Genomic DNA, 19,521 nt, shown 5'->3' with positions numbered 1-19,521 from the left:
GATCATGTCGATTGTGAACAATCGCCCACTCACTACAGATACAATCAGTGACCCCACAAGTGTTGAGCCTTTGACACCTAATCATTTGCTCACGATGAAAATGTCTCTGCCCCTTCCACCTCCTGGCAAATTTGTCAGGGAAGATTTGTATGCCAGAATGAGGTGGCGGAGGGTGCAATATCTAACAGAGCAATTCTGGAGCAGGTGGCGCAAAGAATATTTGGCCAATATAAGCCTAAGACAACAGTGGCATGCGCCTAAAAGAAATGTGCAAGTTGGGGATGTAGTGATAGTCAAGGAGGACAATATTCACAGAAATGAGTGGAAATTGGCCAGAGTAGTTCAGACGAGTGAAGATGATGATGATCTTGTGCGAAAGGTTAAGATCCAAATAGGACAGAGGGATTTAGGGAAGAAAGGTGAACGTTTGAAGCAACTGTCGTTTCTTGAGCGACCAGTTCAAAAACTAGTAATACTAGTTGAAAATGAGTCCTAGTGACAAGGTACAAAAATCTGATAACACAAACACAGAAGAGTGGTCTGCAGGTTTGAAGATTAAATTGTTTTGATGTTATTGAGGCAGCACGGTTTGATGGTTGATTGTCAATTCAGGAAAATTACAAGATTTAATTTGTTTAACATATGGATGAATGTAAATCTTTGTAATTGTGGTGGCAGTGTAGCTGTCACAGAAAAATGTGTTTCTTTTGTACAAAGTTTTATGTTACTGCAGAGAAAATGTCTTGTTTTAAATGTCTGCAAGTTCTTTGTCATGTTACTACCACCTACTGGTCACATTGTGTATTGCTCTAAATAGTCAGCATGCAGCGTCACATGATCAGACACAGGAAATGTGCTGCCAGGAAAACAGACGCAGAAAACAGACGCTGGACGGTGAAAACAAGAAAATAGACACTAAGGGACTGTACCAACTCCTAAATTAGGCGCATACGGTATGTTTTTGTAATTTATTTTAAATAGATGATTTATTTAAGTTTGAGGATTTGTTTGTGCTGACACATGCTTGTTTTTGTATTGTTAATTTTGCACAGTTTTTCACGGTGTTTGCTGTGCGAAGAGGAAAATAAATGCTGGTAAACATCAGTTGGAGCGTGGCTTATCTGTACCAGTAGAAAACTTTGGGAGCAGTTATAGCAGGTGTGAACAAACTGAAGGTTTCCATCAGGAATAAACCAACAGGAACAAAGTCTTTTCTTCTTGTCTTCATTCCATCACACAAAGCTGACGGAGAACATGTGAAACTAATATGAGAGAATAACTGAGGCCGTTTTCCTGTTCGGTGTTCGTGTTCGGAGCATCTGTCGGTCTCTGACCTTTCAACTTTCCTCACTAAAGCAGCTTCATCACACAGAAATGAGCAGAGTTTTTATCACTTGTTGCTTTTTACAACCAACATTTTGTTTGTGCACAAAGTCAATGAAGAGGATTTATTACTCAGACTAAAATCAAGTGGAAAAACAATCACGATTCGTTTGGTGGAGTTTGGGTGTGAAGTTTTCTTGAGTCCTGACACACATGAGAGAACAGATGTTGTGTCGTTGTGGACTTGAGCCTGTTTGGTTTCTTCTTATGTAGATTTTGATGAAGATGAAGCTTCAGAATGAGGCTGTCGTGTTGCTTCAGGGTTTCGCTCTGTCGCCTCACAGCCAGACCGTCCTGGTCTGGAAACTCTGAGTCCAGACTTGATTGATTTCTTGCACCGTCACAGGTAATGTAGCTCCACCTGTTCCAGCGCAGAAGCATCAAGCATCAGTGATAAAGTGACATTTGTGACATTCTGTCCTGGAAATGGACATCAAACTGTTTCAAACACAGTGTGCTGAATCAGTGTCGCTTCAGTAAAAAGAAAGCGCTGTGGCTCGTTGCTCCACGTGAACATCAGACGCTGAGCAGGCTCAGTCAGGTTCAGTGTCATGTATTTGTAAATGAGCATATTCTATTTTATTATGATCATTATGATTACTATTTTTTCAATCATTCAGTCATCTGATTTGTCCCTAAAAGACCTGGTTGAACAGCAGTGAAACAGAAACACAAAGTGAAAACAGAAATCAAAGTAGGAAACATGATCAAGAAAACAGAACGTACTGGAGGTCTTTGTATCATTTTAGTCTTGATTTGGGAGATTTGGGAGTCGTCCTCTTTCTGTCTGCTATCTTTGATCCGTCCTGTACCATCTGTTCCACCTCTGTTATGTTTTTATGAGGAAGTCCTGTACTTCAGTACTATTTTCTCATTCACTCATTCTTCTACAAGACTACATTTATTTGATACATTTAGTTCCAGGTTGCCTCACAGGTTCAGATATGAATACAAAATATCATCAACAAATCAACAAACACAAATAAAATATAATGCGTTATTATAGATTCAGACACACAGCTGTAGACTAACTATTAAAATCAGCTCCACTTTTCCCAGCAACATATAAATTAACATATTAATTTCTCAAAGATTATAATGCAGTGATGTATTGTATCCTGTATTATTGGAAAATGGAGCATTCTGCATCATCACCTTTTTCTTCTAATTCTACTTTTGTACTTTTACTTCAGTAACTTCTTAAATATAGAGTATTTTTACACTGTGGAATTGCTACTTTTACTTCAGTAAATGATTTGAGTACTTTTCTCACCAGTCATAAAAAGTGTTTTCAAAATGTTGCTTATTTAAACATCGACAGGCTTTTACTTTGAAACCCGTGACCGGAACCTGTATTGTCTCGTGTTCGGCAGCTGTTTCCTGTGTGTGGGCGAGGCGCAGTGACAGCTGAGGGGCTGCGGGGCTGCGGGGCTCGAGTCTGCTGCTTGTTTTTATTCACCGGAGGAAAATTCACGTTTTTGAAAACGAAAGTGCAGAAAACAAAAGAAGGAGAAGAAGAAGGAGGAGGAGAAGGCGAGGGGGAATAAAGTTCTATCGCTCAGAAGAAGAGAAGAAGAAACGCGGTGAGTTCAGGTCCGTCCCGTTATTTCTTTGTCTGGCTTTGAACAGAAGATTCTTCTCAGATCAACGTGAAAACATAAAAACAAGAATAAACAGGAGGCGTTTGAGTGTTTTCACCTCAGTAAGTAACTAAAATTAATTTAACATAAGTTTGATTTCGTGCAAAAACAAAACAAACCAAACATTTTTCAGCTGTTCGTTTAGAAACGATGAAGTCATACGTCTTTTATGTGCATCATGACAAATGCAAGTTTTCTTTATTCGTCATGATTTCGGTTCACTCTGATCTGATGTGTTGCACTTGCATGACGATACCAGCAGACACAGCAGACCTGCTTTATCGTGGAAATATTACAGGAATGTTCAGATACAGGGTGAGATAGTCAATGGGTGACCTGGGTCGTCTGTGGAATAGTTGAATCATAAAGAAATAAACACACTGTGAGGCATCCGAGCAATATTCTATGTAATAAACCTCAAAATAAGAGAGAACACAGTACAGCCTCACTTCTGAACAGCTTAAACACGACATAGGAATATTGCATGGACATTATTTAAAAATTCAATACAGTAATGTCTAATTACTACAACGCTGTAAACTGAAAATAGAGCATCACACACGTGATGCAATAAGTGGCAACAAAGTAGCATTACATGGGAGGAGAATAAATGAAAGCCTCAGATGAAGATAAGTGCGATGAAGCTGAAACATGCTGGAGTTCGTCTGGTAGTAGAACAGACTGCTGGAGCTGCTGGAATGGTTTGATCCATCTTTGTGTTTCCTGTTACGCATTTTCCTCCAACATCAGCAGCTCCGACAGAGATAGACTGTTGCTGCAAGGCATGCTGGGAAACACAGACTGGGAAGAGTCCAACATGAAACAGTATGGGGGAAGTTAAATACATTAACAAATCTAAGCCTGTTACAAAGCTTAAAGTTGGTGACTGTTAATAACTAGGTTTGGAGATATCATACCATCGATACCACAGGAGAACAAATATTACAGCATATGTTCTTTTTCTGGATTGTTGCTTTTTCTTGAAATTGTGAAGTGTCAGATTTTTCCATCAGCTTCCATTCTTTTTTTTATGATTCACAATTTATTGTTTTTTCACACAGTACATGTACACATGTTGTAAATGCCGACAATGCAGCGATGATGAGAATTGGATATAAAAAGTCAGCAAATACTGTACAGTGTTTGTGCTCGAGTATATAACAAAGAAAAGCAACAATAAGACAAAAGCAGCCCGACAAGAAACAGGACAAAACAGCACAAGGACAATGAGAAAGAGAAAAGAAAAGAAAAAAAGGGGGGGGGGGGATACCAACAGGTATCGTTCCCATTTCAGATTGAAGTATTCCACTCTGTCTATTAGTCTATATGATAGGCCCTCCAAAGCAGCTAATTGGGCTAAGTGAGTATGCCAAGGGCTGACAGGGGGGGTTGAAGATGCCTTCCATTCTTAAATAATAAGCTTGCGCCCCAGCATCAGTGCTGCCTGAACCCACTCTGCGACATGGTCATTGAGGTCATCGAGTAGGGATGGGTCCCCCAGAATGTACAGACTCTGGGAGGAGGGGGTGTCACGTCCTACAATCTTTGTTCCATTACTGTGAACTTCAAACCAAATTTTTGTATTTTGGGACAGCTCCACAGCACGTGAGTTAAGGTACCCTCCCCGTTCTGGCACCTCCAGCAGTCTGGGTCTTGCTTTAACTTGACTCTGTATAACCTGGAGGGGGTCCAGTAGACTCTGTTCAGAAGCTTGAATTGGATAAGCCTGGTTCTGAGTTCTCTGGACAAGCGCTTCCATTCTTTAGATGTACATCTTTCTCGCCGTTTCAGCTGAATCTCTGAGGTCGTGCGTGTAGAAAAGACACCAGGTGGACTCCCTTCATCCTGCAAAACGGATTTCAGTGTTTCGGTGACGAAAACCAAAACTCACCATGTAGAAACACGCAGCGATGTGCCCCTGTCTGCAGGCCCTCGACTAGAGTGAGTCTACCAAACCACATCTCTGCTCTCTTATTGTTCTATTAAAGAACACGCACGTGATTTCGTAGCTCGCTTGTCATAGTTCTCTACACGAGTTATTTTTATGAAAACCCATCTTGAAGAGGAAGTCCAGTTTTCCGGCATTTTGTCAGGGAATGTGGCCTCAGCGTGAGGAAGAGTCTCTGCTGTCAGAGGAAGGAGACACTTTGACTGTTGCTGGTATTTTAAAGAGAGAGTAACTGTTCAGAGCTACTTTTTGTCACATTTTAAAATCTGATATTTGTCGGCCCAGTTTGCTCAGAAAGTGATTTAACTTGTTTGTTTGCACACATTATAAAATACACCAGAACGGGGATATCAGGCATGTCAGGGATATCTGCTGGACTGCTGGGCTCACAGCCATCCTGGAAATCCTTGAAAACCTGGGATTCTTTCAATGCTGGAACAAGTCCTGAGGTTTCTTAACTTTATCAAAACCACATTATAAAAATAAGCTGTTATACATTCAGATTTGTTTTGTTTGTGTCCTTAAGCCAACGTACTGAAAGTAAAATGTACTTAAAGTATTAAATGTAAAAGCACTCAAGCTAAATGGCCCCATTCACTTTTATAGGTTTTATCCATATCAATAGAATATTGTTAATAATGCATTAACATGTAAGAAGTATTTAAATATTGTCAATGTGGAGCTCTTCACAACTTTTTATGCTACTGGGTCATTTTTCTAGAACTCTTCGTCATATTTATTAAACTAATATTATGGTTTATATGTAAAATCTAAATGTAGTGGAGTGAAAGTACTTCAGAGTATTTCCCTTTGAGATTTAGTGGAGTAGAAGTAGCATAAAGTCTGTAGTCAGGTATAGTACAAATATTTACTTTGAGTAATTGTACTTAAGTACTCAGTTACATTCACCACTTTCCAGTCCTGGAAAGTCCTGGAAAATGATGGATTAATCCTAATATTTTTGGTAGAAATGTGAAACGTCAGATTGCCTGCTCTCCTGAGGACGACTCCTTCAGGTTTGAATGAGCTCGTGATAACTTTCCTGTAGCGCCACCCTCAGGAAAAACTCTGCATTTTTAGACACACTAAGAGCTAAATCATCAGACTGTTGATGAGCTGTTGAGCCTCTGGGGGGCGCCAGCAGGGCTTTAGACCGTTAGTGTTGTTTGAACTCATCGGGAGCATTTTTCAGTTGAAACAGAGGGCGATGGGAAGAGCCCCCCCACCACACACACACACACACACACACACACACACACACACACACACACACACACACACACAGCCCCTCCTCAGCCCCCCCCCCCCCGCCCCCCGCATTCACTGCACAGTCTCTGTTTGCTGCCCACCAACAGACGCTGGCCCACTTCATCTGACCACTTAGCTGAACAGCGGTGTCAGACCTGCGACTGCCCTCAGCGGCTCAGTCTTTATTTCACACTGGATTTATGTGACAGATGAGAAAATGCACTTATTTCCAGTGTTAGATGAGAGGATACTGTCGGCAGGTTAGCTGCCAGTCTGAACAAATGAAAACACAAAAATAATGATGGAAAACCAAACCTCCTGTGGCGGCTTTTACATGACAAACTGACACGTTGGTAGGACGGGAGGACTCTGCAGCAGGTGATCCAAACCACCCTGAACATCACTGAGGCCATCCCCTGATCATCAGCGATATCAGTGTCCAAAGACAGAGACACGAGACAGTCAGATCTGACCAATCAGAGCAGACTTAAAGCCTTAAAGAGACAGAGCGCTGCGGGCAGCTGGTGACGTGTTTTTTGAACATTAGAGCATCATTTTGTAGTAGACACAAAAGTAGAAGTTTGGACCTGGAAATGAGCAGAATGTGAGAGTATTGAAGGAGGAGTGGACACGTGGAAACCCTGGAAGAGCAAAACAATCTCGCTGCTCCGTAAGAATATCTGTTGATCTTTGTTTGTGGCTTCATCGTTAACTCTTCTGTCACTGTCAGGATCCTGTAGGGATTTTTGTAGTGATCTGATTGGTCAGTGGGCAGGCTGTTGGTTGGTTTTGAACTGATCCTTTGAAGATGCAGCATAGGTTACCATGGTGATCTCCGGTGATTAAACAGTGAGCCGGCTTCGTGAGTTAAGTTCAGAAATATCTGGATGACCCAAAAATCTCCCTCCCGGTCCCGGCTGCTGATGCGTCACAGTCATTTGGTTCCCCGTGCAGTCAGTGTGAGCCTGTCAGGGGTAAAGTTCCCCCCGGCAGACGCAGAGTTAACAGGAAACATGAGCTCAGAGTCACAGCCCGTCTGTTTTTCTCTGTTTTCTTCTGCGTTTCTTCCCAGGCTGCTGCTGCTGCTGCTGCTCCGTCCCCGCAGGATGTGAGAGAACCACAACACGAAACACTGAAAACTGAAGGCCTCATCAAGTTCAAAGGCAAGACTTCAAAACTTTCTAAATGTCCTGCACAGCTTTTGTACTGTGATCACTCTGGATTAGATTTATTTTGGCTCGGACGGCCTTAACTCAGTTCATCCCTGGAGTTCTCAGACCGGAGAGGCATCTCTTCTGATCAGGACTAACTGAGCTGTAATAAGTTACTGGAGAGCAGATCAGGGAGGACGGTGGATTTCTGAAGAGCTGAAGTCACTGAACAAAGGTTTTACTTCCATTTTTGTGCCTGCTCTTCTTCCTCTCTCCTGCCTGGTGAACTTTATTTCATATTTCTCCTCCTGACTCAAACCAGCAGTGAATGTTGTATCACAGCTCTTCTTCCTCTGAGCCACAGAGCTCCATTAAAACACATCAGTGAGCCTCACTGTTGGTCCTTCGCTACCACGAACACACACACACACACACACACACACACACACACCGTCCTGCTGCCACAAACACTCATACAGCACCAAATGTGGATTCATCCGCCGCTGAAAATAGTCCCAACAAATTCCTCCTGTTTGAGAAACTGCTGACCCTTTTTTTAAAAAATGAAACCAAATATTTGCGAGGTGTTTGTAAAGAGATCGTTGGTCTTTTCATGCTGTCTGTTGGCTGCGTGCGTCTCACTGCTGGTGTCGGGTTTCTGATGTCTTTCGCAGATCGACAGAAGACGCTCGGCCGCGGACAAACATGGCTCTGTTCTTCTCCGGAGCTGTTACAAGTACGTCACCGCCGACAGCATGAACATCAGATATGTACAACATCAAACGTGTCAACAAGTAATGATGGCTCAGCACAATTTCATATTAAAACGGGGTCTGAAATTCAACATCATGCTCAAAGAAACACTGGAAACACTGAACAGACGACATTATCTGCTCAGTTTGTGCACAAATGCACATAAAGTGACATGAATGGTCTTTAAAGGAGCACAACAATAAGCTTCTGTCCGTCACATTCCTGCAGAGTATTTATCAGCATCACGTCAGCTCTGCTCAGAAGAGTACATTTACTCGAGTGGCTCCCAGCTCAGGAATGTCCTCTGGCTCTTCACGCTGATAGGACAGAACGGCTGGAGCCTGTTTCATTAGTGTGTCTCACCTCTTTAAGATCTTTTCTGATATCTGCTGTTCAGGTTCACCGATCAAACGACGGCTGAGGGCCAGTCACTCCTGTCAGAGGTACGTCTGCTTCCTTTACCTTTTCAGGTGTTTTCTGCTGCCACACAAGTGTTGGACATGTTTGAAAAAGCTGACTGTTTTCATAGCAACAACAAGTGAAGCGCTCAAACTGTGTCCAGGTTTAGAAACGTAAAAACAAGAAATCTCGTCTGCTTTAAATGAAGAAAGAGGCGAAAGGCATTTGGTTTATTTTGTGAGCAGATCTGACTGATGTTTAACACTATACCTGACTGTTACCTGACTGTAACTACACCTTTCAGACTGAAGTCAATTACTTTTACTTTAACTACTTTAACTTACTTTAACTAGTGACACAAATATAGACATTAGACTCAGCTGTGCTTGAAGCTGAATGCTAATAGCTGATAGCGTTGCAGGGCCAAATCACAGCACGTTGACAACAGGTGCAGTTAGCTCGTTAACAACAAGTAGCATTAGCATGTTAACTATAGGCACAGCTAGCATGTTAACAGCAGGTAAAGTTAGCATGTTAACAACAGGTACAGTTAGCATGTTACAACTGGCCCAGTTAGCATGTTAACAGCAGGTGCAGTTAGCATGTTAAAAACAGGAATAGTTAGCATGTTAAAAACAGGTATAGTTAGCATGTTAACAACAGGTACAGTTAGCATGTTACCAACTGGTGCAGTTAGCATGTTACCAACAAGTACAGTTAGCATGTTACCAACTGGCGCAGTTAGCATGTTACCAGCAGATGCAGTTAGCATGTTAACAACAGGTGTAGTTAGCATGTTACCAACTGGTGCAGTTAGCATGTTACCAGCAGGTGCAGTTAGCATGTTAACAACAGGTACTGTTAGCATGTTACCAACTGGTGCAGTTAGCATGTTAACAACAGGTACAGTTAGCATGTTACCAACTGGCGCAGTTAGCATGTTAACAGCAGGTGTAGTTAGCATGTTAACAACAGGTGTAGTTAGCATGTTAACAACAGGTACAGTTAGCATGTTACCAACTGGCGCAGTTAGCATGTTAACAGCAGGTGCAGTTAGCATGTTACCAACTGGTGCAGTTAGCATGTTAACAACAGGTACAGTTAGCATGTTACCAACTGGCGCAGTTAGCATGTTAGCAGCAGGTGCAGTTAGCATGTTAACAGCAGGTGTAGTTAGCATGTTAACAACAGGTACTGTTAGCATGTTACCAACTGGTGCAGTTAGCATGTTAACAACAGGTACAGTTAGCATGTTACCAACTGGCGCAGTTAGCATGTTCACAGCAGGTGCAGTTAGCATGTTAACAACAGGTATAGTTAGCATGTTAACAACAAGTACAGTTAGCATGTTAACACAGGTGCAGTTAGCATGTTAACAACGGGTAAAGTTAGTATGTTAACTATAGGCACAACTAGCATGTTAACAGCAGGTAGAGTTAGCATGTTATTGACGACTGCAGTTAGCATGTTAACTATGGGCACAGCTAGCATGTTAACAGCAGGTAGAGTTAGCATGTTAACAGCAGGTAGAGTTAGCATGTTAATGACGAGTGCAGTTAGCATGTTAACACAGGTGCAGTTAGCATGTTAACAACAGGCGTTTTGTTGTGTAAATCTTGAACTCTCATGTTTGGTTATTTTCAAAGGAAATTTAGTACAAAAATTAGTAAAGTTCGGGTCTGAAATCAGGCAGTACCTGTCAGGCTCAGTCAGGTCTTGAAGAAATGGGTACTGGACAGGTTTGGCTCTTAGTTTTGGGCCTGTGCAGACAGCATGTTCACATGGAAACATTTAGCTTGTTAGCATGTCATGAACAAAATCACCTACATTTGTGGCTGATGTGAATTTGATGGTAGATTTTAGAATTTTACGGCATGAAGTGACGTGATTTTTGACCTGTAGTCGGACTCCCCAGGCTCATCCAGATCGGGGGACAGCTTTGCTACTGGTATCCCACATGCTAACATCCTGTCTGTGTCTCCCTCAGCCTCGACCTGTCTCTCCTCTCTCCTGACTCCTCGTACGTCTGTTACTCGTCCGTGGACGGCGGTGATCCGTGCTCCTGCCGCCGCTCGCCGCGTCTCCTCACCAACGGTTACTACAGCGTCACAGAGGACAGCTTCTCCTGGGACGATGACGGCAACGTGTCGCTGACTCCCTGCAAAACCAACGTGTGTTACAAAGAGAACCTGGTCAGGTGAGAGCAGTCCTAAAGCACTGATAGCAAACTTTATTTGTACCATAGTGTTTACATACGGTCTTTAGTCCAAGTGCAACTGTTCAACAAGCACGACTGTTTTATTTCAAAGGCAGGACACAAGGTGTCTCCTCTCAAGTCCATTCTCAGCTCAAGGTTAATTCTGCACCATGATTGGCTCAAAACTAGCCATGAAGTCATAAATCCTGCAGGTGCATCCAGGTGTTCAACTGTGATTTCAGCAGAATGAAATGAACAGTCAGCCAACAAGAAACTGCTGATGTTTCTAAGTCACATCAGCAGCACACACACACACACACACACAAACACACACACACACACTCCCTCGTCTTCAAACACCTCTCTTTATAGCGATGAGGTCATTGTCAGCAGCCAATCAGAGTGAGCCGTTCAGTGGATGTCGGGCAGTTTTAAAAGCTGTAAATTCTTCACGTCTGACGTCTGCCGTGTTCACGAGCCAGGCTGTGATGTCCGTCGTGGTTGCTAGGAGACCGGCGTGTTATTGAAACCTTCAGCATCAACATTCAGAGAGTTTCTTTGTTCTCTGACATGACTGATGTCAGTACAGTTAGAAGCAAATGGCTGAACAGCTGCAGCTTTACTGTCGCTGTGATTTACTGTGGACGATGACGTCAGACTGTTTGAAAAGACCATTTTTCGAACATCAGGATATTTTCTCTTTATTTTTCGTCTCTCAGGGTTTTCCGGCGCAGACGGCGGCCTCGCAGCTCTCTGGTTCGCCTGCTGAGCGACGTGACGGAGAGCTGCCAGTCCTGGCTCGACGAGAAAGTCTTCAGAGGCGTGTTCGGGACAGGACAGAACCAGATCTGTGACCAGGACCAGGACTGGGCAAGGACCGGCCAGGAGGACCTGGCCCCGTCGCACGAGTCATCCTGGTCCGGATTCAACAGCACCGAGCTGGACGACAGCCGCAGCTTCACTTACGGTTGGTAACAGAGGTTTCAGTTGAGCCCGATGACACGTCGGTTCCAGATCCACCTCAACACAAGCAGCAGGTCCCATTCTCGAGAACGCGATATCTCAGGAACACAATTCAGCAATTCAAATTTGGCACAAACATTCACTCAACTCAAGGATGAACTGATTAGGGTTTAATGGTCAGAGGTCAAAGGTCACTGTGACCTCACGCAACACAGTTTTGGCAACAACTCCAGAATTCACTTACTAATAACAACAAAATTTCACACAAGTGTCTCAGAGGATAAAATGAGGACGTGATGACGTTTTCTATCCAAAAGGTCAAAGGTCAGCTTCACTGTGACATCGTGCTGTTCTGCAGAAACACAGATGTTAGATGAGTCTGGACAGACATGGATGTAAACTGCAGTCTGACTGGTTGGTGGAGGTAAACATCTGCGAGGCGCTCGTTCATTCATTTATTTATTTATCTTTCTCTGTCAGACCACACTGAGATCCCACCTCCACCTGACAAAGTGGCCCCGCCCCCGACACTGCTCATCCAGGAGGAGATTTGTTCTGAGATATGTCAATCAAAAGAGCGGTTCACCCAATCACTGGGCGGCCTCTCTGAAGTCCCGCCTCCCTCATCCTTCTACACCAACAGCTGCTGCTGCCAGGTCTCACCTGAGCACACAGGTGGGCTTTTTGTTTATTAATTCTTTCGTGTTTGTGTTGTTTGAGTATCGTCCTGTCAGAGAGCCAGAGGCCTCGCTAATCTGACCAGAGTTTAGCTGCTAACGAAGTAGAATTTTATTGAATGTGTATTTTGATCTTTCTCAGACTCTCTTTGTATTTGTCTGTATTTGTGTTTCAGGATTAACAATGAGGTCTCTTCTCCTCTTCATCCTCACCATCTTCATCTTCACTGCTCTATACTCCGGGTAAAACTATATTTGAATTTTTAATCAATTAAACAGACCATCTCATTCACTTCAATACAGTTTGCTTGGCTCATCTAGTGGCCATCAGAGGAACTGCAGCTAATAACCGATGATAAAACCAGTCAGGTGATCGTGTTCGACAAATCAAGAGAAGCCTGACTTGAATCCTCAAATCTTGAAAATCGTATCTTTTGTTTGGGATTCAGTTCAGCGTGTTTTTTTTTTTTAACATGTTCAAACCGGACCAACTTTTTCCATCCCTGCAGGTGTCTGTTGTGGAGCGCGACGGTTGCATCGGCCGTGTTCGTGATGATCACGTCATTCATGCGTAAGTTTTACTGGATGTGATGGAGTTTCCTGCAGCAACAGAAAACCTACAATGAAACATTTGTTTTACATGTTACATTATTTTAATCATTTTTCTAAATGAGCGACGCTGACACAAGCTCTGGAGCCACGATGGTCTAAATGCTTGTTTCAGGGACTTTTTGCAGGCTCACAAGGCTGAATTCACGCTGTTTTCAAATTCAAATATTTGGTCTATATAGACGATGAATTTTAGTTTAGTATCACATCAGTTTAGCAGCATCGTATCGTCACAGTTTCCTCATGTTAAAACATCTCTGGTGATCTGGTCTCTTTCAGTCCTGACAAAGTCGGGGCCAGTGGGCAAGTGGAGGAGGGCGAAGACGGAGGTGAGTCCAAAATCAAACGAGTTTCACCTCATTTTGTCAACAAGCAATGAAGAAATATATAACAGTTTCAGATGACTCTGTCTTTGTCTTTCAGGATATCACATCAAGAAACGAGTAAAAGCATCAGGAGACAGTTTCCAGTGTTCGTGAAACTAGAAGAGGGACAGAAAAGGTCTGATGGACTTTACATTTCACTAACTGTTTGTTGCAGTTAAAGGACCAAGTAATACTGAGCTCCGAAAGCACTTTACAGAAACACCTGTTTGATTCTTTGTCAGTAAATGTTTTATAACAATGATCACTTTTCGAATGTAAATCTTTATCAGGATGTGTTTTCTGTGCCGAGATGCATCGATCAAAAGGGCTGAAATTAAACTGAAGCTGACACATTTACAGCATTTAACCTTTAAATCCAGAGCGAAGCCCCGGTAACACTGGCACGGTGATGCATCCAGGTGTTAAAGGTGTTAAGTGTTGGAACCATTGCCATGTATTACCGGAGTACAAAAGCTGAATCAGATGTGTTTCTGTTAAACCGCTGAAGGAGCTCATCAGCATGGTGACACAAGTTACTGTCGTTCAGCAGCTACACAACATAAAGAGTCCTGATCAAATATAAAACATCCAGATGTACCTGATGTATTTACTGTAAGTGTGTCTTCGATTGTTAATAGTTGAACTTGGCTTGTTTGGGGTGTCCAACGTGACCAAACGTCAGATTTTACTCGTCTGGAGAACAAATTCACGTCCAGCAGCCAAACAAATAAGCAGTGAGCATCGCTGTGAAGCCTCACGTCTATTTAAAATAGACGAGCTGGAACTGGAACCACAGGAGATAAGCGCCAAAAAAAAGGTGCATGCAACAGCACATAATCAAGGAAACAGGAAGGGGTTCCCTGTTTTGATACTGATGATGTAAATGCATCACGAGGAGGAGACATTGATTATGTTAATGTCACCTGACTGACAGCTGACTAAACATTTAGTCAGTGATTGTGGTCGGATGAAGCCATTTATTATCACACAATTGTTGGTAAGATTTTTTAATCATAATGATAACTGAAATCACCCAGATGGCCCTGATCAAAAGGTTGCATAGCACTGAATTTCTAGCCTGGAAATATACACAGAAGCTGACGCACACCAGCTTCCACACCTGCGACTTGTTTGATTGTAATTAGTGTCCGTGTATAAAAAGTCAGTCAGGTTCTGAACTGCACACTTAATCCAGGGCTGCACCACCAAAGCAAAGCAGAAGACCAGGACGAAAAGGATATAAAAGGCTTTCAAAGGAAACACCAATCAGTGGAAAATTAGTTCTGTTGATACCAAGACGGAGTCAGGTAGACCAACAAAGAAAAGCAAAGAAAAACCCACAAACAACCTCTGCTCAAATACAGACTCCCTGCAAAAACAGTGCCGCGGCTGTTTCACGGTTCACAGTACCGAGGAGCTAAATTCATCAGCACAACTATCTGCAGACGCACACGTTGTTGTTTCGGTGGTTTTTCATAAACTTACCTCGTTCTGATTGATGCATACAGTGACATCAAGTTAAACATGATCAGATGTCATTCATCTGAAACAGACTCGATCCGTGAAGCCAGAGGATGATTGTTCTCTTGTGTAGCTTTAAGAGTAGCAGCTTTGTATTTTAAATATTAAACGATCACGTTGTTCTCTGCAGCATTTTGTAGTGAAACTCTTCAGCTGAAGTGCCTTTATATCAGCCAGCAGAGCAGAAATACAGAATAATACAGGGAAGTGTTTGATTTAAACCTAAGAAATGCTGCTGAAACAGAAACAGACCTGCTCCAGCGTTTATTCTCTGTGTTTGGAGTGCTGGAGCAGATGGGTGGAGTTTCCCACATTAGGGAAACTTTAAACCAGCTCTAGAAAATATAGATTTTCCAATTTATTTAGCTGTGTTCACTCATTGGATGTCTGAACAAATTGCTGTGAAGAAATATATGAGGCAGATTAGTGGATATCCAATCATATCCGAGTGCAGTCACACCTGTAAGGTTACTTTAAAGGATGTTTCAGCATTTTTGGAAATGTGCTGAAGGTTCAGTGTTCAGATGGACATTAATCTCATGTCTGTGTGTGGAGCTGAAGGCAGGATGTGGTTAGCTTAGCTTAGCAAGGGGCTAAACTCCAACCACCACATAACTCAAAAAAACCACAGTGTTGTTTGTACAGTCTTAATTAATCAAGAAGAGTCCACTTAATGAGTTAATTAGTGAGCCTTAGAGATTCTGATTGGTGTCAGTTGCTGAATTGATCCAAACTGATTAAAATTTCTGAATTTCTCCAAGTTCTCCAAAACTCTAATGTCACCTGACTCAACGGCTCCTTCACTGACCAGCTGGGAAAAAGCAGTTTCACATCCACTGATCCACTTTTTCCTTAGCTTCAAAAAGAAAGTCCGCTGTGCCAGAAAGGCCACCTGGAAGGTTTCTGTGGGACAAACTCCACCCAGCTGGCATCACAGGCAGGGAAAACCTATTTACAACTCCACTGTGAGTCAGGTCTGCTTCTGTGTGAATATGTACAGTCACATTTCACTCTATGATACTTTCTGCAGCAGCAATAACTCCAGAAAACTCAACTGTGGTGAATTTAACACCTCAAGTGTGCAGGGAGGATCATTTTGGGATCAGGGAACCTTTAAAGTCACAATAAAGGAAAAAAAATCGTCTTTTGACTTTCATCATAAATATAAACCTCATGCTTTGAAAAAAGATCCACAAAGAATCACACAGTCTCAGTATCTGATCGCCCGAAGCTCACAAAACGTCACATCAATGCAAACAGTTTGATCAGTTATCGATCTGTGATTCCTGTGGGAGGAAAAGGAAAATGTTTTCATCAGGAGAAGAGGTGAGGCAGGAACCCGGGACCAAGAAATGTACAAAAACCAGTACTGTATGACTTTATAAGGCTTTGACTTTATGAAGTTTTTTTACATTCAGTCACGTTTGGGCCTCGAACCTCGCCAAGACTTTTAGCAAAGCTGAAGGAGGAAGAGATGAGCTGTGCTTTGTTTTCACCCGCAGCACATATCAGCTCTGTCTGAGTGAAATTTGCATGGTGTCATGTGATTCTGTGTGTGAAGTTCTGTCGCTTTATCTTTAGTTCATGTTCCCGATCGTCTGAATGGATTAGACTGAAAAACCTCCTTTCTGTTCAGACAGTTGTGAAAATCATTCATATAGGCATTAATGACCAGTTTGTGACTTGTAAACACTGTCCATGTCGACATCCAAGTCTGTAAAGTTTTTCTTCATATTTACAACTTGGTGTAAAATGACATGCGAGTTCCTGAACGCCTCACACGGTCCAAAGTCTGTCATTTGATGTAATTAAACCAACATTTGATGGACGTATTAGTATTTTTAACCCTCACATGTGTCGTGACCATGGGAAGTCGTGACCATGGGAATCTTTTTGCGGCCATCCGTCTGATCTGACGGGAACGTGGCTTCAGATCTGTGACATGAAGCTTTAACGTTCGGTCACACCAGAAGGTGGCGCAGTGACAGTGAATGAATGTGCTTGATGATGGAGTCACTGCTCGCAGGGTTAGCTGGTGAACGATTGTCGCCGCGGAGCTAACGTCTAACATGCTAGCAACCTGACAACAAGCTCCTGTCTGGTCTCTGCTCTACTCGCTGTTGAAGAGGGAAACGCTTTAGCGAACAGGCAGCATGTGCACGCTGTTGGGAAAAAGACGTGTTGGTGTGACGTCCTGTCTCCTATCTGTGTGCAGCCACGGCTCTGTCGGTCGGTGGTGCAGATTCAGGTCTCAGCTCACCAGAGTTGAACTTGATTCCATTGAAAAGAATAAATTTCGCTGCAGAAGTTTTCGGTTTTCATGCTGGTGTGACCGGGCCTTTGCAGGTCGAATGTCTCTCTTTCTGTGAAACTCACGAGTTTCTGGTTTGTCTGGTGTGTTTTTATTCACTTAAAGTGCCAAATGTGTAGAAATCGTGACAATTCAGGAAATGTTACATCACAAACACTTCATCAGTGAACAAAAGTCAAGATGTAGATTAACACAGCTCTGCATGACTTATTACTTTGCATTTAAAGCTGCACTTCTCAGTATTTTTATATCCACGATGGCTCAAATGACACTGTGTAATGTGCGAGTGATGATTGCAGCGAACTCTGCAGCTCTTTTAGCCTCTTTTAGCCTCCAGTTTTTGAACTGAGGGAACATTGGACTTGGATCCATCAGGTGGACACGAACACCGCTCCAGTGGGATGATCATGTTGGTGATGTGTAAATAAACGTTTGCTAACATGTTCTTCGGTCCCCTGGCGGCCAACAACATTTTAATGCAGCTTTAAATGACCAAAGTTAAATGTGGAGGTTTGGTAGTTTCTCATTGTGCTTTTTCTTTTATAGAATCACTTATAAAATATTGAATTTACTGCAAAGACAAGGGACAGAAAGTTTCTATGACTAAAATACATTTAATATGAATCATCTTGAATAAATCAAGCCTATAGATAAGCTCGTATCTGTGATTTAATGCAGCTGATGATGTTGTATATTGTTTTTTTTATTATTGACTGCACTTGTTTCCAAATGTGGAAATGTAATACCCTGCTTGTAACAGCACTTATTATATCTGTTCAGTTTTTATTCCACTACACTGTATTCATATTGTTAAAGTCTGATAGTTAATCGCCCGCTCTGACAATTGTGAAATTAAACCTTAAAAGACACACAAACTACATTGTAATTAGAATACACGAAAAATATTGTTGGTCTTCATTCCAATCAAGGAGGAGCACACCAGGCTGGAATCAATTAATCAGCTGATCTCAGTCTTCAGCTGATAACTAAGTGATTCCTTGATGCTGATTGGTTGGCCCGGTGTGCTCCTCCATGGTTGGAACTAAAACCTGCAGCCACACGGCCCTTTATGGAATCAGTTTGACATATGTGGTCTAAATGAACAAATTATGTATTAATCAACGTGACGAATTTGCTTCCAAAATGACGCTTGATCTCTGTGTTTCAATCAGTAAATAGTCTAAATTCGCCAACAGTAGTTCAGTGATTTGGAAGATGTGTAGTTGCCTTTTTGGGCCTCTTGATGGCGCTATGTTTTAAGATTTAATTTTTACAGTATTTTGCATATTGTCATGTATCTTCCAGTTTCAGTGCAAATGTTTTGTTTAAATGTTCTGTGTATTAAAGCCTGTCATAAAGACGACCAGTGGGCCTGTCTTTGCTTTGTGTAACTGTGTATTTCTATTTATTTCAGTCGGACGTTAATCAGAAAGTCAGTTGACATCTGACTGAAGAAGAAACAAACTCTGCTCCTGTTTCACTTTCGAATCGTCCTGTGAAACAAGATTAATGTGTTAATGTGTGGCCAGGGGACACAGTCCTTGAGAAATCTGAAGTGGGGCCAGCCTGTGAAGTGTTTTACAGGTGATTAAAAGAAACTCAATTCTACATTCTGTGGGTAACCAGTGTAGATCAGCCAACACCAGTGTAATGTGTGGCCTACGTCATCTTAGGTGGAAGAAAACAACATTTGACCACTTCCTTTATGAAAACTAGTTCTTGAGGCTCACTCCACGTTAGCTGCTAAATGACCAATAAAATGTTTTATATCAGAGATGCTCTTGGCGCCTCTGACGAGGATTTCCAGATGTCCAGTCACTGATGGCTACAAGGTAGAGAGTTTCCTGAGGTCATCCAGATGAAAAGAAAAGTATAGCTGGGTATCATCCGCATAACAGTGATCAGAAATAACCTTAAATTGGCAAATTAACAAACCAAGGGGGGGCATGTATGGGCAGAAGACAATAGGACCAAGGACTGACCCCTGGGGCACACTGCAAATCAGTTTAGGGCAGACCCTGTTATACCTGTCCACTGCAAGGAGAATAGAATAACCAGCAGTATCAAAAGCTGTCAACCTGCAGTAGTGTTCCTTCTTACAGGGTGGATGCAGCAGTCTGTTGCTGAAGGAGCTGCTGAGGGCCCCCAGTGTCTCATGCAAGGGATGAGAGGAACTGTCAATGACAGATGTCAGCTCCTATGAATCCGTTTGCACTTTATAACATTTTGTTTAATATTTACAGAGTTTAACAGTTTACCAACCTGTGGACAATGACAAGAAGTCACACAGGTTAGCACGTCGTACGTTCTGGCATTGCCACGGCCTCCTCACTCTGAACCCGAACCACAGCAGAGG

General features: G+C 42.5%; 1 protein-coding gene across 3 annotated transcripts; it reads left to right on the top strand.

The window, feature by feature from the left end:
* The first annotated feature begins 2,802 nt into the window (after positions 1–2,802).
* tmem71 (transmembrane protein 71) lies at positions 2,803–18,528 on the top strand. 3 transcript variants are annotated; one of them, XM_041949824.1, is made up of 11 exons: positions 2,803–2,966; positions 7,292–7,382; positions 8,045–8,106; positions 8,521–8,566; positions 10,510–10,719; positions 11,439–11,686; positions 12,163–12,357; positions 12,536–12,602; positions 12,869–12,930; positions 13,248–13,297; positions 13,392–18,528. In XM_041949824.1, exons 3-11 carry the CDS (start codon positions 8,076–8,078, stop codon positions 13,413–13,415), a joined length of 933 nt encoding a protein of 310 aa, XP_041805758.1. In that variant the 5' UTR covers positions 2,803–2,966; positions 7,292–7,382; positions 8,045–8,075; the 3' UTR covers positions 13,416–18,528. The 3 variants fall into 3 exon arrangements, with proteins under 3 accessions (XP_041805758.1, XP_041805759.1, XP_041805760.1); XM_041949825.1 differs by having other exon boundaries at positions 2,803–2,976; XM_041949826.1 differs by lacking the exons at positions 2,803–2,966; positions 7,292–7,382 and adding an exon at positions 7,396–7,605.
* Positions 18,529–19,521: the final 993 nt, after the last annotated feature.

This window comes from Chelmon rostratus, chromosome 12 (genome assembly GCF_017976325.1).
Source record: "Chelmon rostratus isolate fCheRos1 chromosome 12, fCheRos1.pri, whole genome shotgun sequence".
In the NCBI taxonomy this organism is placed as follows: domain Eukaryota; kingdom Metazoa; phylum Chordata; class Actinopteri; order Chaetodontiformes; family Chaetodontidae; genus Chelmon; species Chelmon rostratus.
Note: the sequence above shows the minus strand (reverse complement) of the source record. Positions and strands in the feature narration are given on the sequence as shown.